Genomic DNA, 17,520 nt, shown 5'->3' on the forward strand with positions numbered 1-17,520 from the left:
CTTGACCACACCATTTGCCCTAAGTTGCTGACCTAATGTTGATGTTCCCCAGGAGAAGCCACTGGTTTCAGACGCAGCCTGGCGGAAGGAGAGAGAAATGGTGTCCAAGGAGGTCGAGAAGTTACGGGCGGCTATCCAGGTTCTCTGCCGGAGTGCCAACCCTCTTGGTAAGGAACAGGGAGTCACCACAATTTTTGTTTCAAAAACTTCTTCTGTTTGTGATTGGCTCCTCTCTTACTTTGATTTGGAACATTAGAATGAGAGAAGAAAAAGAACTTTATTATACGGCAATTGTACACGGTACAAAGTATTAAAACGTCACTCTTAAGTTGCCTTGTTGTGATTATCTGACAACATCCAGTTATGTGTAGACGTAATCTTTAGATCAGTTGTCTCCTGTGTGCTCTTTGGTGGGATAAATTAGTAACTGGTTGTGATGTCATGGAAAGGACTCTTTGCCATTCTAGCCAAAGAGCACGTACATAGTAGTTAATATAGTTTAATTGATTTTAAAGATTACATTCAATCATATGTTTTCAGAAAAGACCAATTTTTATGTGAATGATATAAGAAATTTCTTTTTCACTGGCACTTTGAGACCTCCCTTCCGTGAAATCTTACCATTGTGTCAGCTAGTCTAACCTTTAGCTTCTCCGTATGTCTTTTTCTACCAGGTAAAGTCATGGACTACGTCCAGGAAGACATGGATGCCATGCAGAAGGAGCTGGGGGTGTGGCGGAAGGAAAACAAGGAGCTAGACATGGCAATCAAGAGAGAACAAAGGTCTGCGTTTTACATGAACATCGCACAGTTTAGCTAGTTTGGACTATACACTGAGATTTGTCTGCAGGTAGTTTTGATGTAGAATTACAAGAAATCAAAGATCTCACAATCATACCTCTGTGAGTTTTTTTTTAATTTGTTAATGCCATAGCCCTTCCCTTCTGCCCGTAATCGATCCCAGCTATCTCCGTCCCATAAGTGGACATTGGTCATCCCCATTCTGTGGTGACCAGCTGTCAATGGACTTAACCATACAACTTTCAGAGGGGGTTGTCAGCCTGTAATGTTGCAGTACCTAAAAACACTGCTAGGGGGCCCTAAGTCGCCATCTTCGGTCGGACCTCAATAAGTACCCACAAGCCAAAGGTCATACAAATCCATCAAAAGGATCTTGAGTTATAGGTGCGAACACACAAAGAGAACCAAAAACAGTACCCTCATTGAATGTTAACCTCCCTCTTGGAGGTAATTGTTTTTGTGTATGAGTCACAGACCAGCTCTGATGATGACATGTTTTGACAATAGTTTCATCAGGTTGGTGAATTACTGAAAAACAAAGTTCTTTATTCAAAACCAAGGAAATGATAAGAATCAATGTTTTGATGACTGTCAATAGTATCTTTATCTACAATGTATAGAATGATACAATATGGATGCTGTCCAGGGGTTTTGATAGAAAAATTAAACAAGAGGGAGCACACACATGTGAGGGAGCGGATTCTATGTATTTATGGATGAATTGATTGCTGAGTGAAGGCTGTATGCTGGATATTAAGCTAAAATCTGAATTCAACAAGGGGGCGCTGGGCTGAAACAAGAGGGTGTAGCGCCCCTCTTTCCTGATTTAGATGAACCCCTGCTGTCTGAGACGTCTGACTGTTTCAAAATTTTATCCAGTTGCTAAAGTAATTTTTTTTGCCGTAACTTTGTTAATCATTCCATGATGGTCTCTCCCTGTCCAGCATCACCAATAGTGAGGTGGAGCCTCTAAAGGCCCAGCTGTCAGAGCTTGACCAGGCCATGGCTGACCAGCTGGACCAGATTGCTGCGGTCAAGGCCAACATCATGCGCAATGACGACAAGATCAACAAGATGATGGCCAGCATGAACTTTGCCTCCAGAACCTAGCACAAAAGACTCTGTACAGATCCGTTTTTTGGTGGTTTAGGAAGAAAATTTTGTCTGTTGTTGTTGTTGTTGTTGTACAAGCGCTGATGGGAAAAAAAACATTTAAGTAGCCATGTAAACTTGCTGGTAAATTGTGCTGGTAAATTTTGAGGCTTTCATTGGATGCAGAGTTGTTCTTTTCCATAAGGCCACACCAATTTAATTTCTTGGTTAACGGAATTTCTAAAAAAATGCTAGATTGGAAAATCAACATAAAAACAGAATCTCAGAGGAAAGTTTGTACTTTGGTGCACACAGTTTCAGGGAGTGAACAGGGTCAGGTGCAAGGTTTTCACCCCAGCCTTCTGTTTTAATGATGTCCTTGTGCTAAAATTTTTACAAAACAAATCTGTTAACCAAGAAATTAAATTGGTGTGGCCTAAGGAAAAGTTGCCTGTGTCACTCTGTGACACTATGGAGAAATAACTAAAGGTGAAGTTAAGTGGGTATTTCATTGGTCTGTACCAAATCGCAAAAGGGATTCACAAAGTGGCGCAAACCATCACCAATTCAGTGCATGGAATTGCAAATTTAAAAAAGAGTTTTTAATAATTCCTCATTGGCAAAATGCCTCAAAACAGTGTAATCAGTGTAAATCTCTTTTTGATTAATCTTATTTGTGCACTGGATTTTAATTCAATGGCAACACTGTGATTTCCAATGAAGCTATCTTTGGTTTTGCCGAGGTCACATGTTTTCCCCATGCGTCGCACGTTAGTGTGACCGTAAGGGAAAATTGGTGAAAATTCGTAAAGTTGACACAATTTTCTCAATGAGCAATTTGACACAGTTCTGTGAGATGCCTACTTGAGGGAAGCTCAATTTACCTGGTTTACACTAAAAGGTGGACGAGTAAGGTTATAATATTGTACATTTCAGAATTTCATCCGTGTACAGGTTAGTTGAAGGTGCGTAGGATGGGTCCAGATACCACCTTTTTGTCATTTAAAGAAAGAGTGAAAATATGAGGTTGCAAAAATTTACAATTGTGAATAAGACTTCTGTATTAGTATTAAAACGAAATTGAAAAGCGTTGTCACATAGATAACTTAAAGTTTGTGGTTTAGAAATATAGTGGCTGTTTTGTGAGTAGAAGGAACTATGCTATGTTCATGTTTATTATAATAGCAAAATAGCCAGAGTTTGTGAGATATGTGTATATTCTGATATTCAGTTACAATCAAGATTGTATATAATTCTGGAATACTCTGTTAACAATACTAGTATTGGTATGAAAAGAGAATTGTATCATACATTCCATACTTCTTTTGCGAAATGCAACTAAAGCTTGCATCAAATATGCCATAGAAGTAGAAAAAGCTGACAGGATATGGAGTTGGTGGTATTTAAAAGTTGCAGCCAATGAGCTTGTCTCACTTCTCAGTGGAGAATTCTGATTGGTCGCTGTTGTGATGACATCACACCATCACTTCTAACTGACACTTCTCAACATACGATGTACAATACATTGTTGTCTTACACTGCACTTATATATAATGTTGAAGGCTGAAATCGTTTCAACTTAGTTTTACACTGGAATGCTGAACTTTTAATGAAAGATGAATGTAAAATGATCGTCGCCTTTGTTTTCATCCACGCCGCGCCGCTCCAGGTTTGAGTATTTTTCCGTAAAATTTCTGCTTTTTTGGTTTCTTTCAAAACAATGTTGACTTCACTTGTTATAGGCACACCAAGAAAGTTGATGGATGGGTAGTGCTTTATTTCTGGTTGTTGAATTTGCCAACAGATCTTTTCACAACTAGTCAGTGCATACATTCCAACCTGCTTCTGCAATACTGCTTCCTGCATTACTCACGGGGCACTACATGTAGCTTACTAATTGACCCCACCACCCCTCACACATGCACACACACACACAACCCTACATACACACACACACACACACACATGGACACACAACCTACACACACACTGACACACAATACTTATAATATACACACAACTCCACACATACCCACACACACAAATACACAGACAGACAGGCACACACAAACAAAAACCAATTGTAACCAATTAACTTGCCCAAAACAAGGACCGAAGCTTCGAAGGTGACTACACATTTCGTACTATGATCTAAAATTTTCAAATAAATTAAATCAATTTTCCCTCGCTGTGTCCATGCAAAACCTTTCAATTTTAGCAGCACAAGAAGTGAGTGGATTGTGGAAAAATACACAAAATAAGCTTCATTTGGAAAGCATAGTGGGCTGGAGTCCATTATTAGATTGCTTTTCCATAATGAAACTGCTGCCTGTTACATTCTCTTATGCCACCCAACTGTATGATATGTACAGAATATAAAAGGATTGAATACCTTTTGAGAAGGGTTATGTCAATATATGATTTTTCACTTATTAGTATTACTATTTTTTTGCGTTTGCACTGTCTTGAATGTAAAACATGAAATAAATCGTGTTTAAAAGTTTGCCGTTTCCATCAATTTGAACAGTGATTTGCATATTAAAAAAACGTTGGTTGCCTTTGAGGTATTACAATAGCATTAAACCCAGTAGTTGAGCTCCTGGTTCCAATTACTAGTAGTTGCTAACTGGGAATCGCCGGTTCAACTGTGGGCAGGACATCTCGGTTAGGGCTGCACCCGTATTTCGGAAGGGACGTAAAATGTGGGTCCCGTTTTCGAGGAGATACCTCTTACACATTACAGAGGAAGGGCAAGCAAGACGTAGCAACCCATCCCTGTAAGACTATACCCAGCTATTGAAACAGCAAGGAAACTAGCTGTGTCACAGCAACCCCTCCCTGTAAAAATGTACCTACTTCTGAACTCTGAGGAGAGTTAACGTTACCCAGTCGGCTTTTCCCAGATCTGTGCATCAAGTTTTTGACCTAAGCTTCGTCTTTGCCAACAGGACAAAATGATTTTAATGGTTCTAGAAAGAAATATCCATCTCGGCCCGTCCTAAAATGCACAATGCCCCACACCTCTAATATATCAGTGTCAACCTAGGAACCTCGTCATGTGGCCAATGAGAAAGGTCGGTTTGCATATCGTACAGAGGTCATGTTTGCGTTACCTTTAGCACTACATTACAGTATTTTTCCACCAGGATATATTTTCCAGTCAAACAGTCAACTCAGAAACATTTTCCCTTTCTTCTTCAGCCGTGGAAAGTCAGCCAACCAGGTGTACCTAAAAGGCAAGGTAAGGTAACTAAAAGAATTATATTAGTATGATGTTTAAGTGTATATCGGCCTACTTGTCAGGAGAAACGTGGATACCGCGAATAACTGTACAGCTAACGTTAATAGCTAGGGGGAGGTTAATCTATAACACATTTAGGTACAAAAACAGTGTATAGCGCTGGTAGACGCAGGTTCGAACCCGGGCCTGAAGAACTTGGATGAGTGTGATTTATACATATAGCCAACTGTCTTTTCTAGTGATAACTTGTCGGCTTTGTATGAGGATTTCCATCGTCGTTTTTCATATTTATATCAGTAGTAGTCCAAAAAACAACAACTGTCCACTTATCTTTTAGTTTGTTAAGGTGTACAGTATAATGCTGTGGGTAAAGTAGACCAGCTGTTCACATTTGGTACCTAAACACTTTTACAGGTACCTAAACACTCTACTGAGTCAGACGTACATTGTACAGGTATTGTTGGTTTAGCACGTGCGGACCATCATGAAGCTGTATCAGTATCTGCCTGTCCTGTGGTTGGTCACGGCTGTTGGCTGGAGTCTGCCCTGTCCACAGTACTGCGACTGTTTTCCCGGGGAGGACAACAACACCACCATCGTCACATGCCGTGGAGGGAACATTACCACAGTGCCTACCAACTTCCCGACTAACACAACCTACCTGGACATAGGTAAACATACATTACTGTATACATCTGCGTACAGATTTTGTCCTTGTCAACACCCACCCCCACCACGTACGCGTATGCCAGCCTTCTTAGTCCCTCGTATTTACGTCCATATTCTTGTAGTTATAGTTTTCAGAATAGAATAGAATAGACTAGTTTAGCATTCATTGTATTGATTGCATTGTCATTGTTGTCGTACATTGTGCCATGTACAATTGTACTATTTGTAGAGCAATAAAGTTCATTCAAAGCTATAGGTAGGTAGGCAGGCAGGCAGGCAGGCAGGCAGGCAGGCATGAATACATCGAGGTTAACTACTGTAAGTCTATTTATATTCGCGAGAAATTTAAGTTCGCGAGATTCGCGGAGACCTTCTCTTCGCGAACTCATCTCCTCGCGAACTTGTAGTTTTACCGGGCTGCCCCCCTCCCCACACCTTCCGTCCCAAACACTCAACACTATGATAGCAAATTCTACCGATGACAATACTCAACTGATAACAGACTATTCACTCTTTCAAGTATGAAATAAAAGTTTCATCAACACACAAGCGATACATGGGGTCATTATTTAGTATCTGAATCTGTTAATAGATGTAGGACGATTAGATGTAAGATACCAATAATATTGTGTAACCCAAATATCGTTCGTCCATACCCTTGTAGTGCCTAGCGGCACATAGGGCGGCAAGATTCCTTGCTGTTTCTGCGGCAGGGTATATTTTTACTGGGAAGAATTGCTAGGCCTTCCCCTGTAACGTGCTCGAGGCACCTCATAGAACACGGGACCCCTATTTTACGTCCCTTCCGAAAGCTGGGTGCAGCCCCAACCGAGATGTCTTGACTCACGATTGAACCAGGGTCACCCTGTTGCGACCACTGCATTAAAACCAACTTTGAAGCTGCTATATAGGAACACCCCTGTAACCCCAATACTGTCCTTTCATTTTTTGTTGGTTCGCATAGTAATTATCACATATCTGTTTCTTAAAACCGTTTTCAGAATTCACCAACATCACTATGTTAAAAAAAGATGATTTCCTTCATCTGCCTGTGCTGACGTCCCTACGCATCTTCTGGAACGTGAGACTGGCGACGTTGGACGTGAAGACGTTCGCTACTGTCCCCACCGTCACCGACCTCAGCGTCACCAACTGTTCATTCACCAGATTCCCTTCCGGCATGCTGCACAGTCTGCCCAATCTAAAATCGTTTGACGGCAACCATAACCTACTGGAGGCCGTTCAGTCAGGACTGTTCACTGATCATCCTACTCTTGAAATGATCAACCTTTATCAGAACAATATTTCCCATCTCGAGCCAGGAGCATTCTCAGGCATGCCTCATCTGAAGAACGTAATGTTGATGAACAACAAGCTTACCTCTCTTTCTCAAACAGCGTTTTCTGGATCCTCCAACATCCAATCCTTGACTTTAAGCTTCAATACCATCAGTAGGATAAATAAAGATACATTTGTCGGGTGGAATCAACTTGAGTCTGTGGATTTGGAGCAGAACACACTCGCTAATATTGACGGCGTATTTGTTGACTTGCCCGATTTGAAGATCCTCACGCTCACCAGCAACCGTGTGCAGTCTGTCAGCAACGTCACATTTGGTAATCTCCCTTCTCTTGAAAACTTATACCTTGACAAGAATGAGATCTCTGTGATGGAGAAGGGGGTCCTCGGTCACCTGAAAGGTCTTAGACACCTCAAGCTCGGCTACAACAAGATTGAAGACATCTCACTTGCAGGACTTGCCTCCCTGACGGAACTTGACGTTCCGTATAACAGTTTAAAGAGTTTCCCATCCAACATGGCCGATGCAGCCCAGCTGGAAGTACTGTCGATGGAGAACAACCCTATAGAGGAGCCTTTGCGTACCGGACAGCTCTCTGATCTTATCGGGTTAGTATTTCATGTTTTTGTTTGTTTGTTTGTTTGTTTGTTTGTTTGTATTGCATATCCGGTAAACCGCCTCATGGCGTAACACACCCGGTGTGTACTGTGGAGAAGCCTCTACCAGGCCCCACGGATGGCTGAAAAAAGTAGAAGAAATTGGCCAAATAGAGTGAATAGTATGCTAAGGGAGTCGGCTACGGAGACAGCGTTCAATATACTATCCACAGGAGGTCGCAAACTGTAGCTTCTATAACAGACTAACTTCTCTGGTATGTTATCTGTCTATCTGGCCCATTTCTACGATTTTTCCAGCGGCCTGTGGAGCCTGGTAGAGGCTACTGAAGAGTACAAACTGCACATCCTGACAGATTTAATTGTTGGGACACTCTGCCAGGACTTCTTTTACCACTAGATAATCAATCGTTTTCATTTCATCACGTTTTCCTCACTTTCCTTATGCCGGTCCCAGAAAGGTGGCAGGAAATAGAATTTGGACCATTCCAGATTTTTCTTTCATGCAGTGTTATATCCATAGAGTGTTTAAGACAGCTAAGAAATTATTGAGATGAACCTAAGCAAAAAGAGCCTCCAGGAGTGAAATAAGACATTTACAAAAATTATAAACATTTCACGAAAGTATACGATTCTGTAGTTATTTGTTATTGTGTCTTAATTTCGATTTTCCCTTTTATCATGTCATCCAGGTTGCAGCGGCTTACCTTGGACAATGTGACCAGTCTGCAGGTAGCTGGTACTCTGGATCCCCAGGTATTTTGTGGACTTGATCACTTGTATCTTATTTCTCTCAAACACAACAAACTGGTCAGCCTGTCGCCGGGAACCTTCACATGCGTCCCTCAGCTGACGTACTTGTACCTCGCCCACAATAACTTGACGGAACTAAAGCTTGGAACATTCAAAGATTTGCAGAAGCTGACCGAACTGGATCTTTCGTGCAACCAGTTGAGTCGTATCTCTCCTGGTACTTTCAATGGCCTGGTGAAACTTTTCTATCTGGCACTTGGAGGGAATAACTTCACCAACATCTTACACGTGGCGCCAGCACTGGACGGTTTGCCGTCCCTTGACACACCTGCGTTGAACGACAACTCTTTTGTATACGTCGGTCCAGACTCTTTTCCGGACAACATGGCGATTGACCTTCTGAATCTGTCAGGCAACAAGATTCGTATCATCGAGGAAGGCGCCTTGACCGCGCGGGCGTTCCCAAACATGACCAGAGTATGGCTAGATGAAGGCAACCCGTTGCATTTCCTGCCTGAAAAGATCATAGAGGGGCTTCCAAAGTTTCAAACTCTCACCGTGGGCGACGACCCGTTCAACTGCGACTGTCAACTGAAAGGCTTTGCCGCATGGCTTCGCAAGCAGGTCAATCCACCTAACGTTTTCCTGGTCTGCAACAGCCCAGCGAGCTTGAAGGGCAAGTACCTCAAGGATGTTGCTTTGGAGGATCTGACCTGCAGCAGCTGTGACCACGAAGAGGCGCCGTCTATTGACACAAGTGGTAGCGAGGACTATGTCGATGAAGGGCAAACCGCCATCTTGAACTGCAAAATATCAGGCTGTCCTGAAGCCGAGTTTTTCTGGACCACTCCAGCAGGTGCCATGTTGGCGGTGGGATCAGGGTTCCCTAGGATGGAGGTTCAGACGAACGGTTCGTTGGTGTTGGTAGATGCCAGGGCGGAGGACACAGGAGGCTATACTTGTACTGCCGTAAACTACCGTGGGAAGGATAGCAAGGAGAAATTTCTCAGAGTGGGCAATAAATGATAGAAGTTTGAGTCAGAAAAGTCATTCTTCATAATTTCTAAATGTGAATATCAACGATATCGGGACTAGTTAGCCCATAACCAGTTGAAAAAATGAAAATATGCACACATTGTAAATACCGTCTTGCTTGTCATTACTTTCACGCAAATCTTCCTCGCACTCGGAATGTCTGAATACAATATACTAGTATCCACAGTTATGCCTACCTGCCTACTGCCTGCCTACGTGCTCAGGCTAGAAACTGGCCCCTTGCTTTCCAGGAGGATCCTCCAAGCAGTCCTATCCCTTGCCCTAGCCTCAGCTTCCCGACTGTTTAAGCCCGCATGCCCTTCACAATTTGGTCTTTCCATCTCTTCGGTGGTCTTCCCTGGGGTCTGGGGATAGCGAACTCCTGGCTGTAGGCTTTGTTGACTAGTGTTTGTTGGGGTCGTCTTATGACGTGTCAAATTCACCTCACCATGCTAGAGATCCACAGTTATGTCATCCAAAAACATATCAGAAAAGATAAAAAGAACAAACACACACGAAGGGGCGATGTTATGGCCCGGTTCTTTGGGAATGCTGCAGAGGAACGGGCTACAGGACTAAGGAACACACACAGGACACAGCATTGTCGTACACACGCGCACGGGAGTCGTGAAGTTGGGACACACTCCTTCTACTCTCGCTCAGAGTCCACCCTGGCTTCAACTGTCTTCAACTCCACAACCCTGGCTCTTTATTCTGTCTCTTCAGACGAACGGCTAGACATGGTCTAGACACACAGCATGGCATTGGCTATTTCATGTTCCTGTTACTCAGCTCATCAAAGGATCACACCTCTTTATACTTCACTTCATCAAAAACTCACACATAGTTGACAATGATGGCACCACATTAACTGATTACAGTGTTGGGAATGGAGAACAATATTACAAACAGATGTTGTTACAGCTTGCTCCAAATCATAACAGTTACTGCGCTTCAATAGTATAAACCTACAGCTCTATTTTGTCCACTCTTACACACACACACACACACACACACACACACACACACACACACACACACACACACACACACACACACAGGCGCGCGCACGCACGCACGCACGCACGCACGCACGCACGCACGCACGCACGCACGCACGCACACACACACACACACACACACACACACACATACACACACACACACACACACACACACACACACACACACACACACACACACACACACACACACACACACACACACACACATGTACACACACATGTACACACAGACATACTAGTACATGTACAAGACAGGCAGCACCGAAAGCATAACCTTCATGGCGAAGGTCATAAAACGGCACCAATCGATGACATAACCGTCACCGCGACTGTGGTGATAAAGGTCGCTCTCTTCTTCTTCACAAGAAAGAGCGCAGCTGGCCGGTTCTTCTGATCATTGAAAAATGATTGAAATTAGTAAGAAAGCGTAAGATGGCTCAAAGGCGCCTTGTATAATAAGGCATAAAGATGTTGTGTATCTGGTTACTCAACCGACCCCCGACCCTAGCAAAAACCTTCCGACCGTAACCTTTTTTTGGCCGACCTCTAGCAAGGGACATAACATTTTTGATATGATATCTGAGTGATTTAAGATAGAATCGAAGTAAAGCAAATTTTCTGACAGACTTTAGATATTGCACACTCTCTAAACAGATTAAGGCTTAGAACATTTGATGTACGAATGTGTAGTAAACATTGTACTTCTTTGTTCATTACTCGAATGTGCTTGTACGATGTATATCTGTACAATTATAAGTCGTCTTGAAAATTCCATCGTCCTGATGCAATCAAGTTTTATTTGTTAAGGCTGCACCAAGTAATTTTTATGGATGACGTCCTTCGGAGACCCTAAATCTAATGCGAGAGCGCGAAAAAAAACAAGAAGAGCCGAAAAAAACAAGATGCCTAGATTTGAAATATAATAGTCGACGACACATGTTAGAACACAAATTGAATGAGAGAACACAGTGTAACAACCAACAATTCTTTTATTCATCATGAAAACAGCAATATTTTGAATGAATCAGTTGAAGTTGAACAGCAGTTGTTGTCCTGTCCTGTTTCTTTCCATATCCCATATCCCATTGCAGGCCTGCAGAAACATAGTATATTAAAAAGGCAAAATTAGTTTGTGATTAACTCTTCGCATGCATTACTACATTTCTACCTATGCTTTAGAAATCCTAATGAATAATAGCAATTATTCAAGAGCCAAATATGGACCAAAAATGATAGAAATAAAAGAAATAGATAGATAGAAATAAAAAGCGCATATTTCCCCAACAAGTATAAATAACCAGAAACGAATAAATGATCATTATCCATGCAGAATACATGAATGCATTCATCTTACACTCCCCCGTCCCAGATTATATTTTTTTCGTACATGGTACTTGATCCAAAACAGACTAAAGGACGGAACTTTTCATACCTCAAAAGCAGACTTGGGCCTAGGAGCTTCAGTTGTGGCAGCTGTATTGTCAACCTCCATGCGGATGAAACACCCGAATTGCTTGGTTGCCTGCCCCACCTGCAGGCCGGAGTAAACTTCAATGCCTCTCCCGATCTTCTCGTCATTGCAGAAGAAATGCACTGTAGCTGATCTTGACAAGACTTGCTTAAAATTGTACGGCCGAAACTCACTCGCCGCTACAAGTCTCTCGTATAGTTGCGCGAACGTCAGCTCTCCCTTACAGACATCGAGAGCGTACTAATCAACAGCAACGTTGCCGCCCTTTTTCACTTTTATGCTCACATATTTAGCGTCCGAACCCACATGCTCTGTGGAATTCGACGCCATCTTGCTTACTAGTACTACTACTGGTATTTTGACCGTGGTGCGCATACGGCACATGTGTTTATTTATGCATTTCGCGTGACGAGTTTTACGTTAATCTTACGATTTGGTCATATTTACAGGAAGCGGATATTCTTGTGTTTTTTTTCTGGGAACAGACCAAAATCAATGCGCGCGCGGACGTCATCCATAAAAATTACTTGGTGCAGCCTAAACTGTATTTGGTGGACTCTGTTGGGTTAAGGCGGCCCAGGAAGTATTATTCCATACATATATGATTATGTCCTGTAACTATCGATAGCCTTGTCGCACTACGATGAAACTTGACACAGTTTTAGAACTACCTAAAACATAATGAATAAAGGTGACTTAAGTTTTTCTACTGCTAGATTTTGCCTGTGACGTAACGGCCGTTCCCTTCGAACACCATATCGAACATATAGAACGCCCTGTTCTATTTGGAACACCTCCGTCAAAACAACGCTAGTAGGACTCGGCGCGGCTCATGCAACATTCGTGGAGGAGACAACTTCCAAATCATTTGATTGAAACATTTAGAATGTATACAATCCAAATCATGGCCTATAAAACAATTTTGTACTTATACGTACACCTGAGATGAGATATATGATTGGGTAGTGTAATAGACCTTGCGCTCCCCGAAATGCCCCGTAGCGGAACATTTCGAACCGTGTTCGAGTTCGACCGCGCCACTGGCCAGGCACGCGGCCGAACTCGAACACGAATTTTCGAGCCTGGGCTGCTGTAACCCAACAGAGCTCACTTCAGCCGAAATCTGAAAAAAAAATCCTACCTACCTACCTACCTACCTACCTACCTACCTACCTACCTACCTACCTACCTACCTACCTACCTACCTACCTACCTACCTACCTACCTACCTACCTACCTACCTACCAACCAACCAACCAACCAACCAACCGACCAACCAACCAACCAACCAACTAACCCTATTTCTTTCATAATCGGAAACTCAACATTTTTTTCTTAGGCCTATCAGTATGGGTGCACTGCTTGACTTGAGAGATTCCTAATTGTGACTTGACAGATTCGTAATTGTTACATGATCCATAGGCTCTAGTATGGAGGAAATGGGGTGCCTTATCCCTGAAGGGTTACTATGCCATGTTTTTATAGATGCTTAGCTTTTCAATTACATCAAACGAGACTCTGTGTCAAGATTCTGCTGGTTTGATATTCAATGCAAGACCACGAAATTGGATTAAAGCACACGTGACAGACCGGAAGCGCTGAGTTTTCTATAGTCACTTCTTGTATCCATGACAATACATACATCTCTTTATTCCACAATATAGCATCTTGCGATGGTAACTCATCAAAGCATACTTTACAGTATTGTGGCACATTTCGGCCTTCTTTGTGTGTATCCCGGTGCATTTCGGCAAAAGGTCGACCCGGAAGACCGATTTACTCGGCTGATACGCGCGAATCCATCCCTATTTTTACCGCTCCTGTGCGTCGGCTGAAAGTAGTGCGCCCGGAAAGAAGGGGGCACCGAAATTATACACTTTCCAAGCCAAGCGTCACCGCAAGGTTCTTCGCGACAACATCCAGGGTATCACCAAGCCGGCTATCCGTCGTCTTGCCCGTCGTGGCGGCGTGAAGCGCATCTCCGGGTTGATCTACGAGGAGACCCGAGGCGTTCTGAAGGTGTTCCTGGAGAATGTGATCCGCGACGCGGTGACCTACACCGAGCACGCCAAGCGCAAGACGGTGACCGCCATGGACGTTGTCTACGCTCTGAAACGCCAAGGCCGCACACTGTACGGCTTCGGCGGCTAAAGGATCTGACTCTCCTCATCGAAAGCAAGCAAACCCCGGCCCTTTTCAGGGCCACCCAAATCTCCCCAAAAGAGCTGTATCTTCTCACAACACATGTACACACCTGACTCGAACAACGAGCATAATACAAAATCCAAGCCGGTCATGCAAACACACAACAATGAACTATTATGGTACCGTTTTCTTTGTAGTGATAGTCTTGTTGATGTCTGTAAAGATGTGTGTACGGTTGGATACTAAGAAATGCGTGTGAAGCGTAGTATAGATATATGTTTTATTTTCTTGGTATACTTTGTGTGTGTGAAGAATATGATTGGTGTGTCGGAGAGATCTTGGTGCAATTGAGAGTGTGTGTTTTGTATCAAAGTTGCTTTAATATGATCTCTGTTCGTTCAAGCGTGCGTAGTAAAGTTGCTTGGCTCAAATATGATATATCTGCGTCAACTGAAAGTCCGGGCGCGTCGTAAGCCTTGGTGTTCATCAATTCATATGCGGTCACTCGTTTCTCTGCGTGCAAACTCGATCAGCCGTCGAGTCCATGGCGCGCTTACTGAAAAGTATGGCAAATATCTCAATATCTGAGGGCTAGTGAGCAGCGGCTTCCATCAAATTAGTGAGGTGGACATGTCCTCTTGTACGGAAACCGAGCCAGTATCATTTTTGACACCCGGGAATGGAGAAATTCAACCATAAAGTTAGAAAAGAAACACAAATTTCGCCGAGATGGACAGTAAGACGCAGACACGCTACGGCGTTTCCGACCACGTCCGCACCATCGTTACTTCATGCCAGCTTGACAAGATGTCGGGTTCATTTGCACGTCCATCGCAGACAAAGCAAGCTATCATGTCCACTCCAGCATCGTCCACCAAGAAGCCCAGGGCGCCCAAGGCCCCTGCGGCTCACCCGCCCACCACCGCCATGATTACGGCGGCCCTGGAAGCGCTCAAGGACCGTAAAGGTTCTTCCCTGGTGGCCATCAAGAAATACATCGCCGGCAACTTCAAGTTCGACGTGGAGAAGAAGGCACCCTTCATCAAACGCGCCCTGAGAGTCATGGTGGCCAAGGGCACCCTCATTCAGGTGAAAGGTACGGGGGCCTCGGGATCCTTCAAAATCAACGTAGCAGCCAAGAAAGCCGCCGAGAAGGCCGCCAAGAAACCTGCCGTCAAGAAGCCGGTCAAGAAACCCGCGGCCAAGAAGGCAACCAAGCCCAAGACCGCCAAGCCGAAAAAGCCCGCGGCCAAGAAGGCTACCACCCCGAAGAAGGCCAAGAAGCCGGCAGCCAAGAAGACCAAGAAATCTCCGGCCAAGAAACCAGCCGCCAAGAAACCGGCCAAAAAGACGCCGAAAAAGAAGCCGGTCGCCAAAAAGGCAGCGCCTGCCAAGAAGGCGTCCAAGCCCAAGAAGAAGTGAAGATCCGACCGTCCAAGTTTCTGAAAACCCCGGCCCTTTTCAGGGCCACCCACATCTTAACAAAAGAACAATGTCAATCACATCAAAGTTATCACTTTTCCAACACACCATATGCTCTCAAAGAAAAAGAACAAGAAAATGAATGTTAAGATAGAAACATATCTATGAAAAGACTCCCCCCCCCCACACACACACACGCAGACTATCAAAAGAATGAGTGAATGGACGCATACACGCACAGACAGACTGAATTTCGCCGAAGCAGGCTATATAAAGATGACGGAAGACGTTTAATTTCATGACGATCTTGTATGTGTGTTGCGAGTCCACAAGTTTATTGAGCAATGAAATTGACGAATGCCTGGTTGCCACTGTATGTCTAGGCCCGAGTGTATGTAGCCCATTGCCACTCTATAGCGCATGCATCATTCCCCAAAAGTGCCGAGCTTGCTGCAAAAGTCGGATTCTGGAGACACGAAAACTGACCAATCGCAAGCTCGGATTTCAGCCAGGGAACCAATCAGACGGCAGGGCGCCCGCCAATTGTAATCTGCGGGCATCTGATTAGCGGGTGTTATAAATTCACTCTCCACCACTCGCCGACTACTTTTATTGTCTTGCACTTGAGCGTGGACGAAGTTCATCCGTTCCTTCGACATGGCACGTACCAAGCAGACCGCCCGTAAGTCCACCGGTGGCAAAGCCCCCAGGAAACAACTGGCAACCAAGGCCGCGCGCAAGAGCGCTCCTGCTACCGGCGGCGTCAAGAAGCCTCACCGCTACAGGCCCGGCACCGTGGCCCTGAGAGAGATCCGTCGCTACCAGAAGTCCACCGAGCTGCTCATCCGCAAGCTGCCATTCCAGCGCCTGGTGCGCGAGATCGCCCAAGACTTCAAGACCGACCTGCGCTTCCAGAGCTCGGCGGTCATGGCTCTGCAGGAAGCCAGCGAGGCCTACCTGGTCGGTCTCTTCGAGGACACCAACCTGTGCGCCATCCACGCCAAGCGCGTCACCATCATGCCCAAGGACATCCAGCTCGCTCGCCGTATCCGAGGGGAGCGAGCCTAAGGAGGATCGCAACAAGATCAACGACAACCCCGGCCCTTTTCAGGGCCACCCACATATCCCAGAAAGATCTATATCGTTCACCTTTCTTTAAACAGACGCACGTTCTTTCGTCTGACATACAATTACACACGACTCGCACATCACCCCCCCCCCCCCAAATACCTGTAAACGCACATCAATTCAGCCGACAGTGTGATGACTTTATTAATTTAATGTTCTTTCGTTGTTGAGCCACAACTCGCACCCCCCCCCCCCTTTACTACATGTACACGCGAATCGATTCAGCCGACATTGTACTGACTTTATTGACATTAAAGAGTGTTAAAACGGGCACACACATATAAAATACACATATGTCAGCTAGCACTAAACGACACACTTGTAAGATGCAGAAAGATGAGAATACCATATTGCGTTGATTGTCTGTCATATATCTTGGACGGGCTAGTATGTCATATGTAAAGTTACTTTTGCTACTAAATTGTCTTAGTCTCCACATATACTCTGTGTGTGTAGGGGGGGGGGGTATATCCATTCGTGCATCTGCATTGATTCAGTGTGAAGAGAATACAGTTCTTTCGTGAGGATGTGGGTGGCCCTGAAAAGGGCCGGGGTTTCGATGATTCGGTGTCGTCTGGAAATTACGTAGCCTTGCTGGTCTTCTTGGGCAGAAGCACGGCGTGGATGTTGGGCAGAACGCCGCCTTGTGCGAGCTAGCCAAGCACGCCGTCAGCGAGGGCACCAAGGCCGTCACCAAGTACACCAGCTCCAAGTAAATCCAAGTCCGCCTCCGCTCAACGTAACCCCGGCCTTTTTCAAGGCCACCCACATCCTCACAAAAGAGCTATAGCAATCACGTTCCAGTCGAAATAGTGACTACACAC

At 44.5% G+C, this 17,520-nt stretch overlaps 3 protein-coding genes across 3 annotated transcripts; all 3 read left to right on the plus strand.

Annotated features, from left to right (window-relative positions):
- Positions 1-52: 52 nt before the first annotated feature.
- LOC136426139 (TRAF3-interacting protein 1-like) lies at positions 53-1,948 on the plus strand (the record flags this gene model as incomplete). Its single annotated transcript, XM_066415034.1, has 3 exons — positions 53-167; positions 675-783; positions 1,746-1,948. Coding segments are annotated over 3 exons (390 nt in total), but the record flags the coding sequence as incomplete, so codon positions are not given.
- Positions 1,949-6,817: 4,869 nt separating this feature from the next.
- On the plus strand, positions 6,818-9,612 carry LOC136426147 (insulin-like growth factor-binding protein complex acid labile subunit). Its single transcript, XM_066415041.1, has 2 exons — positions 6,818-7,711; positions 8,410-9,612. The coding sequence occupies exons 1-2, from the start codon at positions 6,822-6,824 to the stop codon at positions 9,494-9,496; spliced, it is 1,977 nt and encodes a 658-aa protein (XP_066271138.1). The 5' UTR covers positions 6,818-6,821; the 3' UTR covers positions 9,497-9,612.
- A 4,260-nt stretch (positions 9,613-13,872) lies between these two features.
- On the plus strand, positions 13,873-16,688 carry LOC136426145 (histone H1-like). Its single transcript, XM_066415040.1, has one exon. It carries the CDS (start codon positions 14,876-14,878, stop codon positions 15,566-15,568), a length of 693 nt encoding a protein of 230 aa, XP_066271137.1. The 5' UTR covers positions 13,873-14,875; the 3' UTR covers positions 15,569-16,688.
- Positions 16,689-17,520: the final 832 nt, after the last annotated feature.

Source organism: Branchiostoma lanceolatum, unplaced genomic scaffold (assembly GCF_035083965.1).
Source record: "Branchiostoma lanceolatum isolate klBraLanc5 unplaced genomic scaffold, klBraLanc5.hap2 Scaffold_76, whole genome shotgun sequence".
NCBI lineage: Eukaryota > Metazoa > Chordata > Leptocardii > Amphioxiformes > Branchiostomatidae > Branchiostoma > Branchiostoma lanceolatum.